At 40.1% G+C, this 19,030-nt stretch overlaps 1 protein-coding gene and 1 non-coding gene across 5 annotated transcripts in view; one reads left to right on the top strand and one right to left on the bottom strand.

Annotated features, from left to right (window-relative positions):
- Positions 1–19,030, top strand: part of FBXL20 (F-box and leucine rich repeat protein 20) — a 110,918-nt gene that overhangs the window by 39,148 nt on the left and 52,740 nt on the right. For all 4 annotated transcript variants that reach the window (XR_010339815.1, XR_010339816.1, XM_012451937.2 and 1 more), the window contains exon 2: positions 9,335–9,396. Coding sequence is in view for 2 of the 4 variants with exons in the window: in XM_012451937.2 (XP_012307360.1) it covers positions 9,335–9,396 (62 nt within the window). In the remaining 2 variants the exon portion in view is untranslated. The remainder of the gene's footprint in view (positions 1–9,334; positions 9,397–19,030) is intronic.
- On the bottom strand, positions 7,934–8,040 carry LOC135271769 (U6 spliceosomal RNA). Its single transcript, XR_010339897.1, has one exon. It is a non-coding gene; the product is annotated as a U6 spliceosomal RNA (small nuclear RNA).

Genomic DNA, 19,030 nt, shown 5'->3' on the forward strand with positions numbered 1-19,030 from the left:
TGGGTAACATCCAATTTATTAAGTATTTTTATTGCCTTTTTTTTTTTTTTTCAAGGCACTATGCTATAGGGATAACAAAGTGAAAAAGCCACAAAAGGCTGCTGGGAATTTACAATAAAAAAATGGAAGGGATTAGAGTACTTCCAGATTCCTACAGTATAAATAACATTCATTGATTCAGCGATTCCTAGGCACTGTGTGAGTTGCTGACTATATTTTGGTGAACAAAACAGACAAGCTCCCTTTCCTCTCAGAGCTTACAGTCTGGTAACACCAGTGTAGAACTGGTATTCTGAGCTTTGGGATGCTTTGAGGTTTCATAGGAGAAGGAACAGTCATATCCATTTAACAGGATTGAGAAAGACATCATGGAATGGATAGTAAGTGCAATGGGCATTAATCTCTTAAGTGCAATGGGCATTAATCTCTTTCTATTGACAGAGTAGGCAGGTTTCATTGCACAGGTACGCTAAAGAAATTAGCATGAACAAAAAAGCAAGAGCTTGTTTGAGAAGAAGCAAATGGTCCTCAGGTTCTATCTTACTTGTTTTCCCCCTGTCGGTTATACTTTGTACTTCACTATATATCATTAAATCAAAGATGCCATGAATTATAAACTGCAACATTATTTTATACATAGATGCTTTTGATTTTAATTGTAAGATGCATCCTGATTTCACAGATGCTAGAATGTGAAAATGCTTATACCTTTAAAATTTCTGTGATAAAATACATGTAACATAATGTTTATCATCTTACCTTTTTTTTTTTTTTTTTTTTTTTTTTTTGAGACAGAGTCTTGCTCTGTCACCAGACTGGAGTGCTCTGTGACCAGGCTGGAGTGTAGTGGTGTGATCTTGGCTCACTGCAGCCTCCGCCCTCTGAATTCAAGTGATTCTCCTGTCTCAGCCTCCCGAGTACCTGCGACTACAGGTGCCCGCCACCACGCCCAGCTAATTTTTGTATTTTTAGTAGAGGCGGGGTTTCACCAAGTTGGCCAGGATGGTCTCAATCTCTTGCTCTCGTGATCTGCCCACCTCGGCCTCCCAAAGTGCTGGGATTATAGGTGTGAACCACTGCGCCTGCCCATCTTAACTATTTTAAAATGTACGTTACGCAGTTCGGTAGTGTTAAGTACAAGCAATCTTCAGAACTCTTCATCTTGAAAAACAAAACATTTAAAGATAAAAATAAAGTGTAGTAGTCTCCGTTATCCATGGGGAATATGTTCCAAGACCCCCAGTGGAAGCCTAAAATTGAATATAGTATAGAACCCTATGTATACTATGATTTTTTTTTTCTATACTTATATACCTATGATAAGGTGTGATTTATAAGTTAGGCACAGTAAGAGATTGACAAAAAAAAACCCCTAATTATAAAATAGAACAATTATAACACTATGCTGTAATAAAGTTGTGCGAATGTCTCTCTCTTTTACTCACCTGTTTTCAGAGTGTGGCTGACCATGGACCATAGAAAGGAAAACCACTGATAAGGGTGGACTTAGTAAGTTTTAGCGAGTTAAGCTGTACATGGATTAATAAGTTTAGCTGCATATGTCAGAGACCCAAGTTAAAATGGCTTAAATACTTGTTTATTTTCTTTCATATGTAAAGTCCAGTTGTAGACGGTTTTTACTGGCATGGTATCCCTGGAATCATCTGCAGACTTTTTCTAGTTTTCTGCTTGTCTTTAAAACTGTGGCCTTCAACTTCATGATACAAGATGGAGTTACATTCCACTGCAAATGTACATAGAAAAAAAAAGAAAGAAAGAAAAAATAAAAGATGGAGTTACTGTCATCCTAATCCTATTCTAAGCAGCAGAATTGAGAAAGGGGGAAAGAAAGGACGTAACCTCTCTCTTTAAGTACCATCCTAAAATTGTACATAGCACTTTTTCTTACAACCCACTGGTCAACACTTAGTTACTGAAGCATGCCTAGCTGCAAGGGAAATAGTCTTCTTTCCACACAGCCATGTGCTAGCTAAAAATTGGGAATTCTGTATATAGTCTATAAAGCTTGAATATTATCAGTCAGATATTTTAATTTCCTGTTTAGTACTTGGTAGATTTAATTTGAGCAGTAGGGGTCGCTGTTGGAACAAGTATTTATTTCTTTCGTATTTTTTGTTTTGTTTTGGTTTGGTTTTGGTTTTTATATTTGGGACAGAATTCCACTCTGTTACCCAGATTGGAATTCAGTGGTGCAGTCTCAACTTACTACACCCTCTGCCTCCTGGGTTCAAGCAGTTCTCATGCCTCAGCCTCCCAATTAGTGGGGACTACAGGTGCACACTGCCACGCCCAGCTGATTTTTGTATATTTTTAGTAGAGACAGGGTTTCACCATGTTGGCCGGTCAACTCCTGAGCTCAAGTGATCTGCCTGCCTCAGCCTCCCAAAGTGCTGGGATTACAGGTGTGAGCTACTGTGCATAGCCATTTCTTTCCTTTTTTTTTTAATGTGTTTATTTTTTCAGACATGGGGTCTTGCTACCTTTTGCAGGCCAGACTTTGGAACTCGTGGGATCGAGCGATCCTCCCTCATCAGCCTACCAAGTAGCTGGGACTGCTGGCACCCACCACTGCACCTGACTCTTTCCTAGTTTCTTTGTTCAATCTGCCTGCCCTTTTCCACCCAAACTCTGGCTTTAGAGCCTCCTGAAGTGATTTTTTGGGTCCTGTTTGTTTACTAAGCATTTAAATTAAATTTATTACGTTAGTAAACAGATCCCCCAAATGTGTCAAACTGAGATTTAAAAACTGATAGGAAAGACAAAAGTAATGGCACACACACACAAACACAAACTGTTTAATATTCAGGAACTCTATTAAATGATACAATTCTAAATTGGTACAAGTGGCTTCAAAGTTTTTTCCTCAGCTATGTAAGTTATAGAAAAACAATTATAATTTTATACAAATCAACAATATACTAATATATACAAACCAAACCAAGTTGCTTAACTTTCTAAAAACCAGAATATTGAAGAACATTCTACCCCTAGAAGTCATGGCTATTGCAGTATCTGCTTGCATGTTTAGGTGATCCTGTCCTTTGAAACAATGAGAAGAATCTAATTGCTCCCATGTTTTTCCGATGACTACTTCTTTGTAACTGTTTATCGATAGATAACAGAAATATGATATGTCTCCTGTGTTAATATAAAACCAGATTATCTGGCTAGGTGCAGTGGCTCACACCTGTAATCCCAGCACTTTGGGAGGCTGAGGTGTGAGGCTGTGCGATGGCAACCTCTGTGCCTGGCCTAATCCCAGCAATTTCAGAGGCTGAGGCAGGAGAATCTCTTGAGCCCAGGAGTTCAGGACTAGCTTGGGCAACATAGTGAGACCCCATCTCTACAAAAAAAATATAAAAATTATCAAGATGTGATAGCACATTTCTGTAGTCCTGCCTACTCAGGAGGCTGAGAGGGGAGCATTGTTTGAATCCAGAGGTCAAGGCTGCAGTGATAGGACCGCTGTACTCCAGCCTGGGCAAAAGAGTGAGACCTTGTCTCAAAAGAAAAAAAATATATAAATACATTACAACTTTGTGTATTACTGCCTATGAGTGCACCCAGAGAATAATGACCAAAGGGACGCAGTATCTTAGAAACCATGTTATTTAAGAACATTAGAAGAACCTGCTAGGCACAGTGGCTCACAAATGAAATCCCAACACTTTCGGAGGCTGAGGCAGGAAGATCACTTGAGGTCAGGAGTTTCAGACCAGCCTGGTCAACATAGTGAGACTCCATCTTTGTGTATATGTGTGTGTGTGTGTGTGTGTGTGTGTGTGTGTCACACACCCCTCAGGAGATCCTGAGAATACATGCCCTGCGAGACTCCATCTCTACAAAAAAAAAAAAAAAAAAAAAAAGAAGAACCCAACCTTGTTTAGAGGGAAAGGTTATAGTTTAGTTTTGAAAGATTGCCTTCTGAGGAGGGATTGGATTTTTTGTTTTTTTTGTTTTTTGTAGTTGTCATTTTCTTCTATAATCTGTTGCACTGAAACCTGCTAAATGATCAACTTTTTGTTACTAAGTATTGTTGCTTTTTTAACAATCTTTTGTTCCAGTTTCTTTTCATTTCACTGTCCCTTTTAATCTTAGAGAACTGCCTCATCTTTTACTTGGACTAATTTTAATGGATTCCTAATTTTATTTCCTTGCTACTAGTGCAGAGTTCAGTGTCTTTAGGTTTATCTTCCCTATGGTGTTGTTTCATATTTCTAACCTGTATACAGGTTTCCTTCATGGTGTAGCCCCCTGATCCATTTAACAGTCCATTCATTAGTTGTTGTTGTTGTTTTGAGACAGAATCTCACTCTTTTGCCCAGTCTGGAGTGCAGTGGCTTGTACATGCTCCACTGCATCCCTGACTTCCTAGGCTCAAGCGATCCTCCCATCTCAGTTCCGCAAGTAGCTGGGACTACAGGTATACACCATCACATCTGGTTGATTTGTTATTTATAAATCTTTTTACATTTTTTTCCAAGATGGGATCTCACTATATTGCCCAGGCTGGTCTTGAACTCCTGAACTCAAGCCATCCTCCTACCTTGGCCTCCCAAAGTGCTGGGATTACGGGTGTGAGCTACCACGCCCAGCCAATACCTGGTTAATTTTTGTGTTTTTTTAGAGACAGGATTTCACCATGTTGCCCAGAAGTAGATTTATTAATTTCCTGCCATGTATCGGGCTCTGTGCTTAACTGTAAAAATATGGCAGACATAAAAGGCGTGGTCCCTGCCTTCACAGAGCTTTCCATTTATCTGGAATGTAGGTTATTGTAATCATTAGAATATATTTAGGCCAGGCACGGTGGCTCACACCTGTAATCCCAGCACTTTGGGAGACTGAGGCAGCAGGATCCATTGAGCTCAGGAGTTTGAGACCAGCCTGGCCAACATGGCAAAACCCCATCTCACCTAAAAATACAAAAATTAGCCCAGTGTGGTGGCAGGCACCCATAATCCCAGCTAATCAGGAGGCTGAGGCAGGAGAATCTTTTGAACCCGGGAGGTGGAGGTTGTAGTCAACCGAGATTGCGCCACTGCCCTCCAGCTTGGGCAACAACGAAACTCCATCTCAGAAAAAAAAAATTTATTATTATTAATATTTTTTGAGACAAAGTCTTACTCTGTTGCCAGGCTGGAGTGCAGTGGCGCGATCTTGGCTCACTGCAACCTCCGCCTCCCAGATTCAAGCGATTCTCCTACCTCAGCCTCCCGAGTAGCGCACCACGCCCAGCTAATTTTTGTATTTTTAGTAGAGATGGGGTTTCACCATGTTGGCCAGGATGGTCTCGATCTCTAGACCTCATGATCCGCCTGCCTTGGCCTCCCAAAATACTGGGATTACAGGCGTGAGCCACCACACCTGGCCCAAAAATATGTTAAAATTACTCTTTAAATGAGATTGAGGGAGAGTGCATTTTGTCCATGACTTCCCTATCATTTCTGCTTTAATCTCCATGAGATACCAGGATTTTCATGTATGAGTCCATTATTTTGTACATATTATCTTTTTTCCTAGTTAATTTCTGACCTCCTTTTAAGACTTGAATTAGATATACCTCCAGGTAGAATTAGTTGTGCCATCCTTTGTCCTCTCATATTTACTGCTTGTCATCTATCTTTAGTAATTAGTGAGTTACTTGTTTCTGTTTTCTTCATTGTACTGCAAGAGCTCCTTAAGGACAGAGATAGTGTCTTATTTTCTCTTTATCCCATTGTCTAGAAAAGGGACTGATACGTAGGTATTCAGTAATGTTTATTGCGTGACCATAAGAGCAATTTCTGCAATAATTATTAGCAGCGATGGAACTCTCGGCTTCGAAGACACGTGTATGTGCTCTTTTTACTGTGCTTTTGATTGTGCATTTGGTTTTTTACATAGCTCACAAGACAAGCTTATAGTCATGATCTCCTTTGTGGCAAAAACGGTGGCTCTCATTAAAAGTACCCATTGTGAGTAATTTGATTAATTTGTTAAATGGTCACTTGAGATCATCAAGAATGCTATGGTGGTGATTATGAACCACTATTTTCTGCACAGTATATAAACATGAAAGAGAATATTTTCCCTTTTTTTTTTCTTAATTGAGATGGAGTCTCACTCTGTTGTATAGTGGTGCGATTTTGGCTTACTGCAAGCTCTGCAGGCCGGGGTTCTAGTGATTCTCTTGCCTCAGCCTCCTGAGTAGCTGAGACTATAGGCATGTGCCACCACACCCGGCTAATTTTTTTTCCTTTTTTTTTTTTTAATTGTACTTTAAGTTCTGGGGTATATGTGCAGATCTTGCAGAATTGTTGCATAGTACACACATGCCGTGGTGGTTTACTGTTTCCATCCCCCTATCACCTACATCAGGCATTTCTCCCAATGTTATCCCTCCTCAACCTCCCCACCCCCTGCTCTCCCTCCCCTAACTCCCCACCCCCCAACAGATCCCAGTGTGTGACATTTCCCTCCCTGTGCCCATGTGTTCTCATTGTTCAACACCTGCTATGAGTGAGATCATGCAGTGTTTGGTTTTCTTTTCTTGTGTCAGTTTGCTGAGAATGATGGTTTCTAAATTCATCCATGTCCCTACAAAGGACATGAACTCATCCTTTTTTATGGCTGCATAGTATTTGATATTGTGTATGTGCCACATTTTCTTTGTTTAGTCTATCATTGAGGGGCATTTGGGTTGGTTCCAGGTCTTTGCTATTGTAAACAGTGCCACAATGAACATACGTGTGCATGTGTCTTTATAATAGAATGATTTATAATCCTTTGCGTATATACCCAGTAATGGGATTGCTGGGTCAAATGGAATTTCTATTTCTAGATCCTTGAGGAATCGCCACACTGTCTTCCACAATGGTTGAAGTTTACTCTCACACAAACAGTGTAAAAGTTTTCCTGTTTCTCCACATCCTCTCCAGTATCTGTTGTCTCTAGATTTTTTAATGATCGCCATTCTAAGTGGTGTGATATGGTATCTCAGTGTGGTTTTGATTTGCATTTCTCTAGTGACCAGTGATGATGAGCATTTGTTCATATGTTTGTTGGCCTCATAAATGTCTTGTTTTGAAAAATGTCTGTTCATATCTTTCACACACTTTCAAATGGGTTTGCTTGTTTTTTTCTTGTAAATCTGCTTTAGTTATTTGTAGATTCTGGATATTAGCTCTTTGTCAGATGAGTAGATTGCAAAAATATTTTCCCATTCTGTTGGTTGCTGGTTCTGATGATTGTTTCTTTTGCTGTGAAGAAACTCTTAAGTTTAATTAGATCCCATTTGTCTATTTTGGCTTTTGTTGCCATTGCTTTTGGTGTTTTAGTCATGAAGTCCTTGCCTATGCCTATGTCCTGAATGGTATTGCCTAGGTTTTCTTCTAGAGTTTTTATGGTGTTAGATCTTATGTTTAAATCTTTTTTTTTTTTGAGATGGAGTTTCGCTCTTGTTACCCAGGCTGGAGTGCAGTGGCGCGATCTCGGCTCACTGCAACCTCCGCCTCCTGGGTTCAGGCAATTCTCCTGCCTCAGCCTCCTGAGTAGCTGGGATTACAGGCACACGCCACCATGCCCAGATAATTTTTTGTGTTTTTTAGTAGAGACGGGGTTTCACCATGTTGACCAAGATGGTCTCGGTCTCTTGACCTTGCGATCCACCCGCCTCAGCCTCCCAAAGTGCAGGGATTACAGGTGTGAGCCACCGCACCCGGCCCTGTTTAAATCTTTAATCCATCTGCAGTTAATTTTAGTGTAAGATGTAATGAAGGACTCCAGTTTCAGCTTTCTGTGCATGGCTAGCCAGTTTTCCCATCACCATTTATTAAACAGGGAATCCTTTCCCCATTGCTTGTTTTTGTCAGGTTTGTCAAAGATCAGATGGTTGTAGATGTGTGGCGTTACTTCCAAGGCCTCTGTTCTGAAAAATATGGAATGCTTCACAAATTTGCGTGTCATCCTCACGCAGGGGCCATGCTCATTTTCTCTGTATCGTTCCAATTTTAGCATATATGCTGCTGAGGTGAGCACCTCCAGCTAATTTTTTTGCATTTTTAGTAGAGATGCATTTTTTTGCATTTCGCCATGTTGGCCAGGCTGGTCTCAAACTCCTGACCTCAGGTGATCCACCTGCCTCAGCCTCCCAAAACTCTGGGATTACAAGTGTGAACCACTGCGCCCGGCCCAAAGAGAATATTTTCTATTCCAGATTTCTGAACATCTCCTTGAACGACAGCTAATTTTTGTATTTTTAGTAGAGACTGGGTTTCACTGTGTTAGCCCGAATGGTCTCCATCTTTTGACTTCATGATCCACGCGCCTCAGCCTCCCAAATTGTTGGAATTACAAGGTGTGCACCACCACACCAGGCCTTCTTTTTTTTTTTATTTTTGAGACTGGTTCTCACTCTCTCACTGAGGCTGGAGTGCAGTGGTATGATCTCAGCTCACTGCAACCTCCACTTCCCTAACGCAGGCAATCAGTCCTCTCACCTCAGCCTCCTGTGTAGTTGGGATGACAGATGCACACCAGCACGCCTGGTAAATTTTTTGTGTTTTTGGGGCAGAGAACAGAGTTTTGCCATGTTGCTGGGTGTGGTGGCTCACACCTGTAATCCCAACACTTCGTGAGGCTGAGGCGGGTGGATCACCTAAGGTCAGGAGTTCAAGACCAGCCTGGCTAACATGGTGAAACTCCATCTCTACTAAAAATACAAAAATTAGCCAGGCGTAGTGGCATGTGCTGGTAACCCCAGCTACTTGGGAGGCTGAGGCAGGAGAATCACTTGAACCTGGGAGGCAGAGGTTGCAGTGAGCTGAGATTATGCTACTGCACTCCAACCTTGGCTGCAGACCAAGACTCTGCCTCAAAAAATAAAAGAATTTTGTCATGTTGCCTAGGCTGCTCTTGAACTCCTGAGCTCAAGCAATCCACCTGCGTCAGCCTCTGAAAGTACTAGAAATAAAAGGCATGAGTCTGCGCCCAGCCTCTGAGCAGTAACTTTATTAACTAAGTTTCCTATCTATAAATTGAAGATAATAGGGATGATATGAAGATTAAAACCATTAATAAGTGAAAACACCTGAAACAGTATCTGGCATGTAATGTATCCTTCCGACTGCTATTAATTCTTTTTCTTTGAAAATAGGGAATGAATTAAATGCTTCAAAGATCTTTTTCCTCCAAAATTATGACTTTGATTTATCATACCCTCTCTATATTTTTTTTACCTCTTTTCCTGAGAGAATTGCCTTTAAATTATTGAGTTCAACATTCTGTAATAAAATATTAAGTAACACTTGACACAATGATTTTGTTTCTGCAGATGTTCTCAAATAGCGATGAAGCTGTAATCAATAAAAAACTTCCCAAAGAACTCCTATTAAGGTAAGTTTGAATACTAATTTTATAGTGTGTTTTTTTTTGGTGTGTATGTCATATTTCCCTATTTAAAAAATTTTTAACTTTCTGCTAATTTTTAAATGTGTATGGTATTTTATCTGAATTTTTTAATTTCATTGCTTTGTTTAATAATCTTACTCTACATTTTCTAGATGTGAATCAAGATATTTGAAAATTTAGTAGCAATTTTTTCCCTTCCAACTTGTACTTATGATTTTATTTACATGTTTTCCCTTTTCTTTATTCTTGTATAGACAGTAGTATGAAAGAAGTAGGTTTTTTGTTTGTTCGTTTTTGAGACGGGGTCTTGCTCTGTCACCCAGGCTGGAGTGCAGTGGCACAACCACGGCTTACTGCAGCCTGGACCTCCCAGGCTCAAGCAATCCTCCCACCTCAGCCTACTAGCAGGGACTATAGGCACATGCCACCATGTCTGGCTAATTTTTTAAAAAATTTTCTGTAAAGAGAGGTAATCTCACTGTGTTGCCCAGGATAGGCTTGAACTCCTGGGCTCAAACGATCCTCCCACATTGGCCTCTCAGAGTGGTGGGATTACAGACTTCAGCCACTGTACCTGGCCTACAGTAGTTTACTTAAGGTTCACTAAGATTTAGGATAATTACTTCAGTCTGGTAACTGGCCCTACTGTGTTATGGTTTACATTTTTTATTTTAATACTTGTAGAGTTTTTTTGTTTTCACCATGACACTCAAAGTTCCATACCATGGCCTATAAAACCCCTCATGATCAGACAGGGGTGTAACATAAACACATAAACTGGTTTCTGTTTTCAAATATAATTAGCTTTACTACTATGCAAAGACCAAACTGGGGAATAGGAGTGGGGAATAATAAGAAGACTATTAAAGCAATCCATCCAAGAGATGAGGGTGCTATAGATAACCTTTTCTGAAATTTGTTAGACTGCAGGATTGCCTACCCATGCTCTTTCTAGCTTTTGTCAATATTTCTAACCTCATTCTAGTACATGTTTATGAGCTATAAGATGTGTAGTTAACAGACAGATGACATTACAAGTGAAATTGGATGAGGAGAAACTTTTAAATCAACCAGAATTTGCTATCACAAACAAGTCATAAATCTCAGTGTTTTTTTTCTCTTAGGCTGAGGGCAGATGCACAAGAGACCAAGCCAGGTCACCTAAATGATCTTTGATACAGCTTACATTTCTACTTATATTCCATTGCCTAAAGTGAGTCACATTTCCAAGTCTAATAATGATGGAATGAGGAATATATGGGAGGATTATATGAACATATGTAAACAGTCCTGTAGGGACCATATATACACACAGTTACATATGAACCTTCTCTCCTTAATTCTGTCTATACTCCTCAGTCTTCAACATTGGCTACAGTGTAGAGTTAGGTAATGATATTCCAGCATGACCTCTGCCTCTCAGCTTAGCACACTGCCATGCCACGGTTTGGGAATGGGAAAGTTAGAAGTATGTAACTCCTTCTCTGGGATGTGGAAATGAGTAGTCATGAGTTGAGGTATTGGAAAAAGGAGGAAATTAAAGAAAGAAGGTATGTGCCCGTTTTCTCAAGTTTTGGGACACTGGAGATACTTTATAGCAACATTTTTTTTTATTGAGAGCTTGATTTGAATTTACATGTGTTATATTGGAATAACCCTTGTGTGCATTATAGGTTAAATTGGCTCCTTTCTAAGCTAATCAGGGAACTACCATTTATTATATGATTTCTATGGGGAAACGAACTTGAGTTCCAAACAACCAATTCTAAACTTAATGTTGGAAACAAGTCCTTCCTCAATTGGAGACCAAGCAAAATCAGTATCCTGTAAAGGAAGGAAACAGATTTGACACCACAAAATACTTAATATTTATGAATATATTTAAGTATACAAAAATTGGTTTAAGTCTGTAAAATAGTTGGTGGAAATTTTGAAATTTTGTTTAAACGCCATGATAAAATCTTGCCATGTTAAAAAAGAAAAAAAGCAAAACTTTGTTTAAACAATTAAAGCCAAGTAGTACAAAGGCTTTTTTTGATATCTTTGACATTATACTAGATAGAAAACAGTTGGTTAGCATCAATTTTAATAAATCTAGTTGGGGGCATTTGTAATTTTAAAAAGTTCATTGAGTTTAATATATCTTTGAAAGTTTAATAGTTCAAAATTACTTTAAAGTATGTGGCTTTTATGACTGGAACAGTAGATTCCTCTGGGAAGGATAACTGGGTAGTAGGAAGATAAGAGAAGAAAAACTGACTTTTCATTATGCTTTTCTGTATCTTTTTTAAAAGATGTTCTTATTTTTTAGTTTTCATTTTGAAATGGTGTCATATTTAAGCAAAGAGTTCTAAAAATCGGACAGAGAATTTAAGTATATCCCAGCTTTCTCAATTAACATTAACATCTTACATCTCAACAATATCAGTTACCAAAATCAGGAAATTAATGTTGAAACCATTGGCTGGGCGCAGTGGTTTACGCCTATAATCCCAGCACTTTGCGGGAGGCCAAGGTGGGTAGATCACTTGAGATCAGGAAGTTTGAGACCAGCCTGGCCAACATGGTGAAACTTAAGTTTCTTCTAAAAATACAGAAATTAGCTGGGTCTGGTTGCAAGCACTTGCAATCCCAGCTACTAAGGAGGCTGAGGCAGGAGAATCGCTTGAACCTGGGAGGCAGAGGTTGTAGTGAGCCCCACTGTGCTCCAGCCTGAGTGACATAGCAAGACTGCGCCTCAAAAAGTAAAAAACAAAACAAAACAAAACCCACCACAGTTCTGTGAACTAATCTACAAACCTTATTCAGATTCTTAAACTGTTCGGTAGTATTCTTTTTTTTGGCCCAGGATTCCGTCCAGGATTACACATTCCATTAAATTGTTATGCCTCCTTGCTCTTTTAAGAACAGGATTTTATCCACAGCTTCAACAAAGAAAGCAGGACAGCAAGATTTTCTGCTGTATACAGAAAAGTCTCTTGCTGTCACTCAGGCTGGACTGCAGTGGTACAAACACAGCTTACTGCAATAGCTCACCGCCGTCTTGACCTCTCGGCCTTAAGTGATCCTCCCATCTCAGCCTCCGGAATAGCTAGGACTGCAGGTGCATGCCACCACACCTGCCTAATTTTTAAATTTTTCATAGAGATGGGGTCTTGCTATGTTACCCAGGCTACTCTTAAACTCTGGCCTGGCTAATTTTCTTTCTTTCTTTTTTTTTAATATAGATGGGATCTCACTGTGTTGCCCAGGCTGGTCTTTTTTTTTTTTTTTTTTTTTTCGTTTTTTGTTTTTTTGAGACAGGGTCTGACTGTCTTTCAGGCTGGAGTGCAGTGGCATGATCTCAGCTCACTCCATCTCCTAGGTTAAAGTGATTCTCTTGCCTCAGCCTCCTGAGTAGCTGGGGCTACTGGTGTGCACCACTACACTCAGCTAGTTTTTGTATTTTTTGGTAGAGACAGGGATTCACCATGTTGGCCAGGCTGGGCTCAAACTCCTAACCTCAAATTATCTGTCGACCTCAGCCTCCCAGAATACTGGAATTACAGGCATGAGCTGTTGTACCAAGGCTTGATAATTTTAAAGAATATGGTCAGTTTTTAAATAGAATGTCTTCAATTTGGCTTTGTCTGATGTTTACTCTTGTTTTCTCATAATTACATTCAAGTATGCAGTTTTGTAAGTATACTGTAGAAATGATGGTATACCTTTGTCCATTTATCAACAAGAGGTACATGGTGTCAATTATGCTTGTTACTGGTGATACTAACTTTGGTCACTTATTTAAAGTAATGTCTTTCAGCTTATCCACTGCAGAATTATTTTTTTCTTTGTAATTAATAAATTTATTGTTTCTAGAGCTACACTGAATCTATGCATTGTTACACTTTTTTATTATTTTTAGCATCTATGATGTTATATGAAGGTTAGCATTGTGGAATTATGTTTTTTGAGACAGGGTCTCACTCTGTTGCCTAGGCTGGAATACGGTGGGATGATCATGGCAGTCTCAAACTCCTTAAATGATTGATCCTTCCTCACTTCCTGTGTACCTGAGACTACATGCATGAGCCACCATGCCTGGCTAATTTTTTTTTCTTTTGTAGAGACAGGATCTTACTTTGTTGACCAGGCTGGTTTTGAACTCCTGGCCTCAAGTGATCCTCTACCCAGTCTCACAAAGTATTAGGATTGCAGGCATGAGCCACTGTGCCCAGCCTGTTTCCCCTTTTTTACTGATTCTCCTCCTTCCCTATTGAAACAAAGTTTGTGATTAATGGTTTAACATGCAGCAATCCACCTGTTTGCGTAATGTGAAATTCAGTTAGCAAGATTGACAGTACTCCCTCTTAGAGCAAAACCATATGTACCATGTAGGAGTACCACTTGAAAAATGAATGTCTATGTTTATAAGACAAAGACTGTATTTTCCAAGAGTTACTGTGAAGTGACTTGTTTCTCAAAGATTCCTTCTGAGGATGATGTTGATAACTATAAAAATGACACTGATAAGACTGCTTGAGTCTGCGCATGCCCTTTTAATTATAAAATGCGGTTTCAGAATAAGGATTGTTATTACCTATAGGAATACGACATTTTTTCTGAGACTTGATTATGACAAAAGAAAAGAATATGAAATTTTTTTAAAGGGTTGAGGAAAAAAGAATATGAATTTTTCTTTAACTCTTCTGGTATTGGGTCATAATTGTCATGTAATATATCTGTGTAAGTGGGTGGGAGGTGAACTTTATGAACTGAAATGGAAAGAATGAATTAGCTGATTTATTTTTCTTTGTCTAAAATAGTAGAGAGCCAGGTGCAGTGGCTCATGCCTATAATGTCAGCTGCTTGGGAAGCTGAGGCAGGAGGATTGCTTCGGGCCAGGAGTTAGAGACCATTCTGGGTAACATAGCGAGGCTCTGTCTCTTAAAAAAAAAAATAAGAAAGAAAAGAAAAAGAAAGAAAGGAAAAAGGCAGCAATTCATACCGTGTTATAGTCCTGCTAGATCAATTCACAGATGTCATGATGTGCAGGATTCACAGGACTCATCATGTAGTCATACACATAGCTATGATTTGTAAGGAAAGATACAAAGAAAAATCAACAAAGGGGAAAGATGCACAGATAAAGCGTGCAGGAAACCAGAAGCAAGCTTCCAAGAGTCTTCTCCCAGTGGAATCATACAGGGTGTACTTAATTCCTCCAACAAGTTGTGACAACACATGTGAAGCTCATCAGTGAACCGTAGAACCCCTCCCAAAATCCAACGACTCAGGTGCCATTCAGGGGCTAACTTTGCAGGCAGGCATTTCTAAAGATAGCATTCCCAGGCCTGCTGTATTAACTCTTTTCTGCACATGTGCAATCTCATATGCATTTCAAGGAAGTTCACGATGTTGAAGATTTCTTATAGCCTTTCCTTGAGTTTAAATGCTAGGAGTTGAAGGTGTGGAAAAATACATTTCTGTAGTTTTCCTTCCTTTGAAAAGCATTAATAGTTAAGAACATGGACTCTGCAATATGACTACCTCGGTCCTGTCATATATTTGCTGTTAATTGAGGACACAATCCTTGGCATATAGTAAATGCTATAAAATTGTTAGGCATGTATTGTTACTGTTGGTTCTATATTTTACTCATAGACCATAAAGTGATGTGATCAGATTCCAAAACTACCAAAAGTGTTCATCTCTCAACTTGACGGTAAAAATTGGTAGATGTTCCTATATCAAAGGATAGAATACCAATATTACTCTTATCCAGCATTTAATTTTCTGGTCTTCAGGATTACCCAGAACAAAGCAAAGAAACAAAGTCAATAGAAAGATCAAATGTGTACTCAGAGAATGCATACCAACTATTTCTCAGGCTCTATTTAACTCTTTTTTTTTCTTCAGACACAGTTCTTACACATTTGATTATGAGAATAAGTAAATTAAAATGAGATCAGAAGAGTAATGCTATTAGGGAGTTTACTGAGTTTTAAAGAGTACCCATCTGACAATAAGGGAGTGCCATGCTCTGTATGTCTATCTTCCCTACCTCCCCAAAAATTCGTATGTTGAAATTTAATCACTAATGCATTAAGAAATGGGTTCTTTTAGGATTAAGAAATGGATTCTTTAGGATGTGGTTAGCTTAGAAGGTCAGAGCCCTCATGAATGGGATTAGTACACTTATAAAATAAACTTGAAGAAGCTTGTTTACCTTTTCAGCTAGAAGGTGGCATCTTCTAAGCAGAGTAGACATTGAATCTGCTGGTGCCTTGATCTTAACTTCCCAGCCTCCAGAACTGTGAGCAGTATATTTATGCGGTTTATAAATTACCCAGTCTGAGGTATTCTGTTATAGCAGGCCAAATGGATTAAATATAAAAGTATATGTAAAATATAAAAGTAAAAACACAAAAACTTGTAACAGAAATATTCAAACCAGGCCGGGCATGGTGGCTCACACCTGTAATCCTAGCACTTTGGGAGGCTGAGTCGGTTGGATCATGAGATCAGGAGTTGGAAACCAGCCTGGCAAAGATGGTGAAACCTGGTCTCTACTAAAAATAAGCCGGCGCGGTGACAGGTGCCTGTAATCCCAGCTACTCGGGAGGCTGAGGCAGGAGAATCGCTTGAACCCAGGAGGCATAGGTTGCAGTGAGCCAAGATCGCGTCATTGCACTCCAGCCTGGGCAACAGAGTGAGACTCCCTCTCAAAAATATAATTCAAACCATTACAGTGCAGGGCAATTTATTTAATGAAGAGACAAACAGATTTAGTCATTTAGGAGTGTTTTGCTGTGTGGGATGACAACTGATGTTCTTTATGAAGGATGTGAGATGTATAGAAATAATTAAATTACCTTTCTTTAAACTTTAATGTGGTTATAAATATTTGTTGAGTACCTGCAATGTCCCGGATACTATGCTGGATATAGAAATAAACAATTTCTGTCCTGAGGGAGCTCACAGAGCAGTAGAGAAAACAGGCATGGAAATAATCAATATAGAGCTAGAAAAAAGGTTTTGCCTAGGGCATTGTAGCAGTCTCACATGTAGGGCTTTACGCCTAGCATAGAGAGTTCAGAAAATGAGACAAATGAGCTGTGACTTAAAGAGTAGTATCCCATCTCTACAAAAAATACAAAAACTAGGCTGGGTGTGATGGCTCCCACCTGTATTACCAGCACTTTGGGAGGCTGAGGTGGGAGGGAAACCTGAGGCCAGGAGTTTGAGACCAGCCTTCCTAACATGGTGAAACCCCGTCTCTACTAAAAATACAAAAATTAGCTGGGCATGGTGGCAGGCACCTGTAATCCCACCTACTTGGGAGGCTGGGGCAGGAGAATCGTTTTAACCCAGGAGGTGGAAGTTGCAGTTAGCTGAGATCACACCACTGCACTCCAGCTTGGATGACAGAGTGAGACTCTATCTCAAAAGAAAAAAAAAAAAATACAAGGGGTCCTTGAAGAAATGATTGATTCCAGGAACGAATCAAGGGAGGTATAAGAAAGGTCTGAAACACCTTGTTGTGCCAGAAAATAAGGAAGTGTTCAATGAATGATGGGGACATATTCAAAGGACAAATGACACAGTTGGAAGTTGATCCCACTGGCTAAATTTGAAACAGTTTGAGCATTGAAATAACGATAACCCAAATGAGATTACAATTCACTGAATATATGAGCAATCCATGAATCCATATAGGTATAAACACAAATAACAAACTGGAGTCCAAGGGAAAGCTCTTTCTTACAGTAGAACTCCAACTAATAAAATGTGGAAGTAATGGTAAATTTAGAAAATCACCATTTGGTAACTGCAATAGTAATAACTGTTTCAGGAAAAATCAAACTAGTGAGTCAAAGTTTTATGAGAAACAGGATATTTACAATGTCACGGATAGGCACAGCTGCTCATGCCTGTAATTCCAGTGCTTTTGGAGGTCAAGGTGGGAGGACCACTTGAGGCCAGGAGTTCAAGACAGCCTGGGCAACATAGTGAGACTCCTTCTCTACAAAAAAATTTAAATATTAGCCATGTGTGGTGGGGCATGCCTATAATCCCAGCTACTCAGGAAACAGAGGTGAGAGGATTGCTTGAGCACAGGAGTTCAAGGATACAGTGAGCTATCACTGGCCACTGCATGCACTTCAGCCTGGGTGACAGAGCAAGACTCTGTCTCTAAAAAAGCAATTCTTGGCAGGGTGCAGTGGCTCACCCCTGTAATGCCAGCACTTTGGGAGGCCCAGGCGGGCAGATCGTGAGGTCAAGAGATCGAGACCATCCTGGCCAACATGGTGAAACCCCGTCTCTACTAAAAAATACAAAAATTAGCTGGGTGTGTTGGGGAGCACCTGTAGTCCCAGCTACTCAGGAGGAGGATGCAGGAGAATTGCTTCAGACTGGGAGGCGGAGGTTGCAGTGAGCCAAGATCACACCACTGCACTCCAGCCTGGCGACAGAGCCAGACTCTGTCACAAGAAAAAAAAAAAAAAAAGCAATTCTTCTGTCTCAGCCTCCTGAGTAACTGGGATTATAGGCGTGCAACACCACCCCTGACTAATTTTTGTATTTTTAGTAGCGACGGGGTTTCACCATGTTGGTCAGGCTGGTCTCGAACTCCTGGTCTGCCCTCCTCAGCCTTTAAAAGTGCTGGGATTACAGGCGTGAGCCACCAAGCCCATCCGGGGATCACATTTTAACACGAGACTCAAAGGGGACAAACATTCAAATTATATCAGAATTTTTCTCTCCATCCTTATTCAGTATATTTAATTTTTGAGCAGACAGTTAACTTTGCTGTACCCAAACTGTCTGTCATACGTGCCAGCTCAAATGTAAATTCAGTTCTTTTACCCTTAGATGCTTGGAGTCTGTCCCGTGCATGCAGTGTTCAGAGGTCAGTCAGCAATTTGAATAGAATTTGTGCTGCTTTCGGTGGCACGTGCCTGTAATCCCAGCTACTCAGGAGGCTGAGGCAGGAGAATTGCCTGAACCCAGGAGGCGGAGGTTGCGGTGAGCCGAGATCGCGCCATTGCACTCCAGCCTGGGTAACAAGAGCGAGACTCCGTCTCAAAAAAAAAAAAAAAAAAAAAAGAATTTGTGCTGCTTCACGTTGGACATCTCTCCACAGTTTCCAATGTGGTTGCTCTATATTCTCTTCTCTAGTTCTGCTTTGTAGGTTTCTATCCATTTTCTTAAGTGCTCTAAGGGTCCCAAATATAACCTGCCCTCAGGATAAATGCTGTAAAACTAGAAATTATCATTCCCCTACCCCTTTAATATCTGCCTACTTTTGTTCACTTTCCAATACATTCAGGTAGTTTTTTTAATTTTTTAATTTTTTTTTTTTTGAGACACAGTCTCGCTCTGTTGCCAGGCTGGCCAGATCTTGGCTCTCTGAAACCTCCACCTACCAAGTTCAAGCGATTCTCTGCCTCAGCCTCCGGAGTAGCTGGGATTACAGGTGCATGCCACCATGCCCAGCTAGTTTTTTGCATTTTTAGTAGAGACTGGGTTTTATTGTGTTAGCCAGGATGGTCTTGATCTCCTGACGTCATGATCAACTTGCCTCGGCCTCCTGAAGTGCTGGGATTACAAGTGTGAGCCACTGCACCCAGCCTAA

This window comes from Aotus nancymaae, unplaced genomic scaffold (assembly GCF_030222135.1).
Source record: "Aotus nancymaae isolate 86718 unplaced genomic scaffold, 86718_ANA_hifiasm-v0.15.2.pri h1tg000089l, whole genome shotgun sequence".
Taxonomy (NCBI): Eukaryota; Metazoa; Chordata; class Mammalia; order Primates; family Aotidae; genus Aotus; species Aotus nancymaae.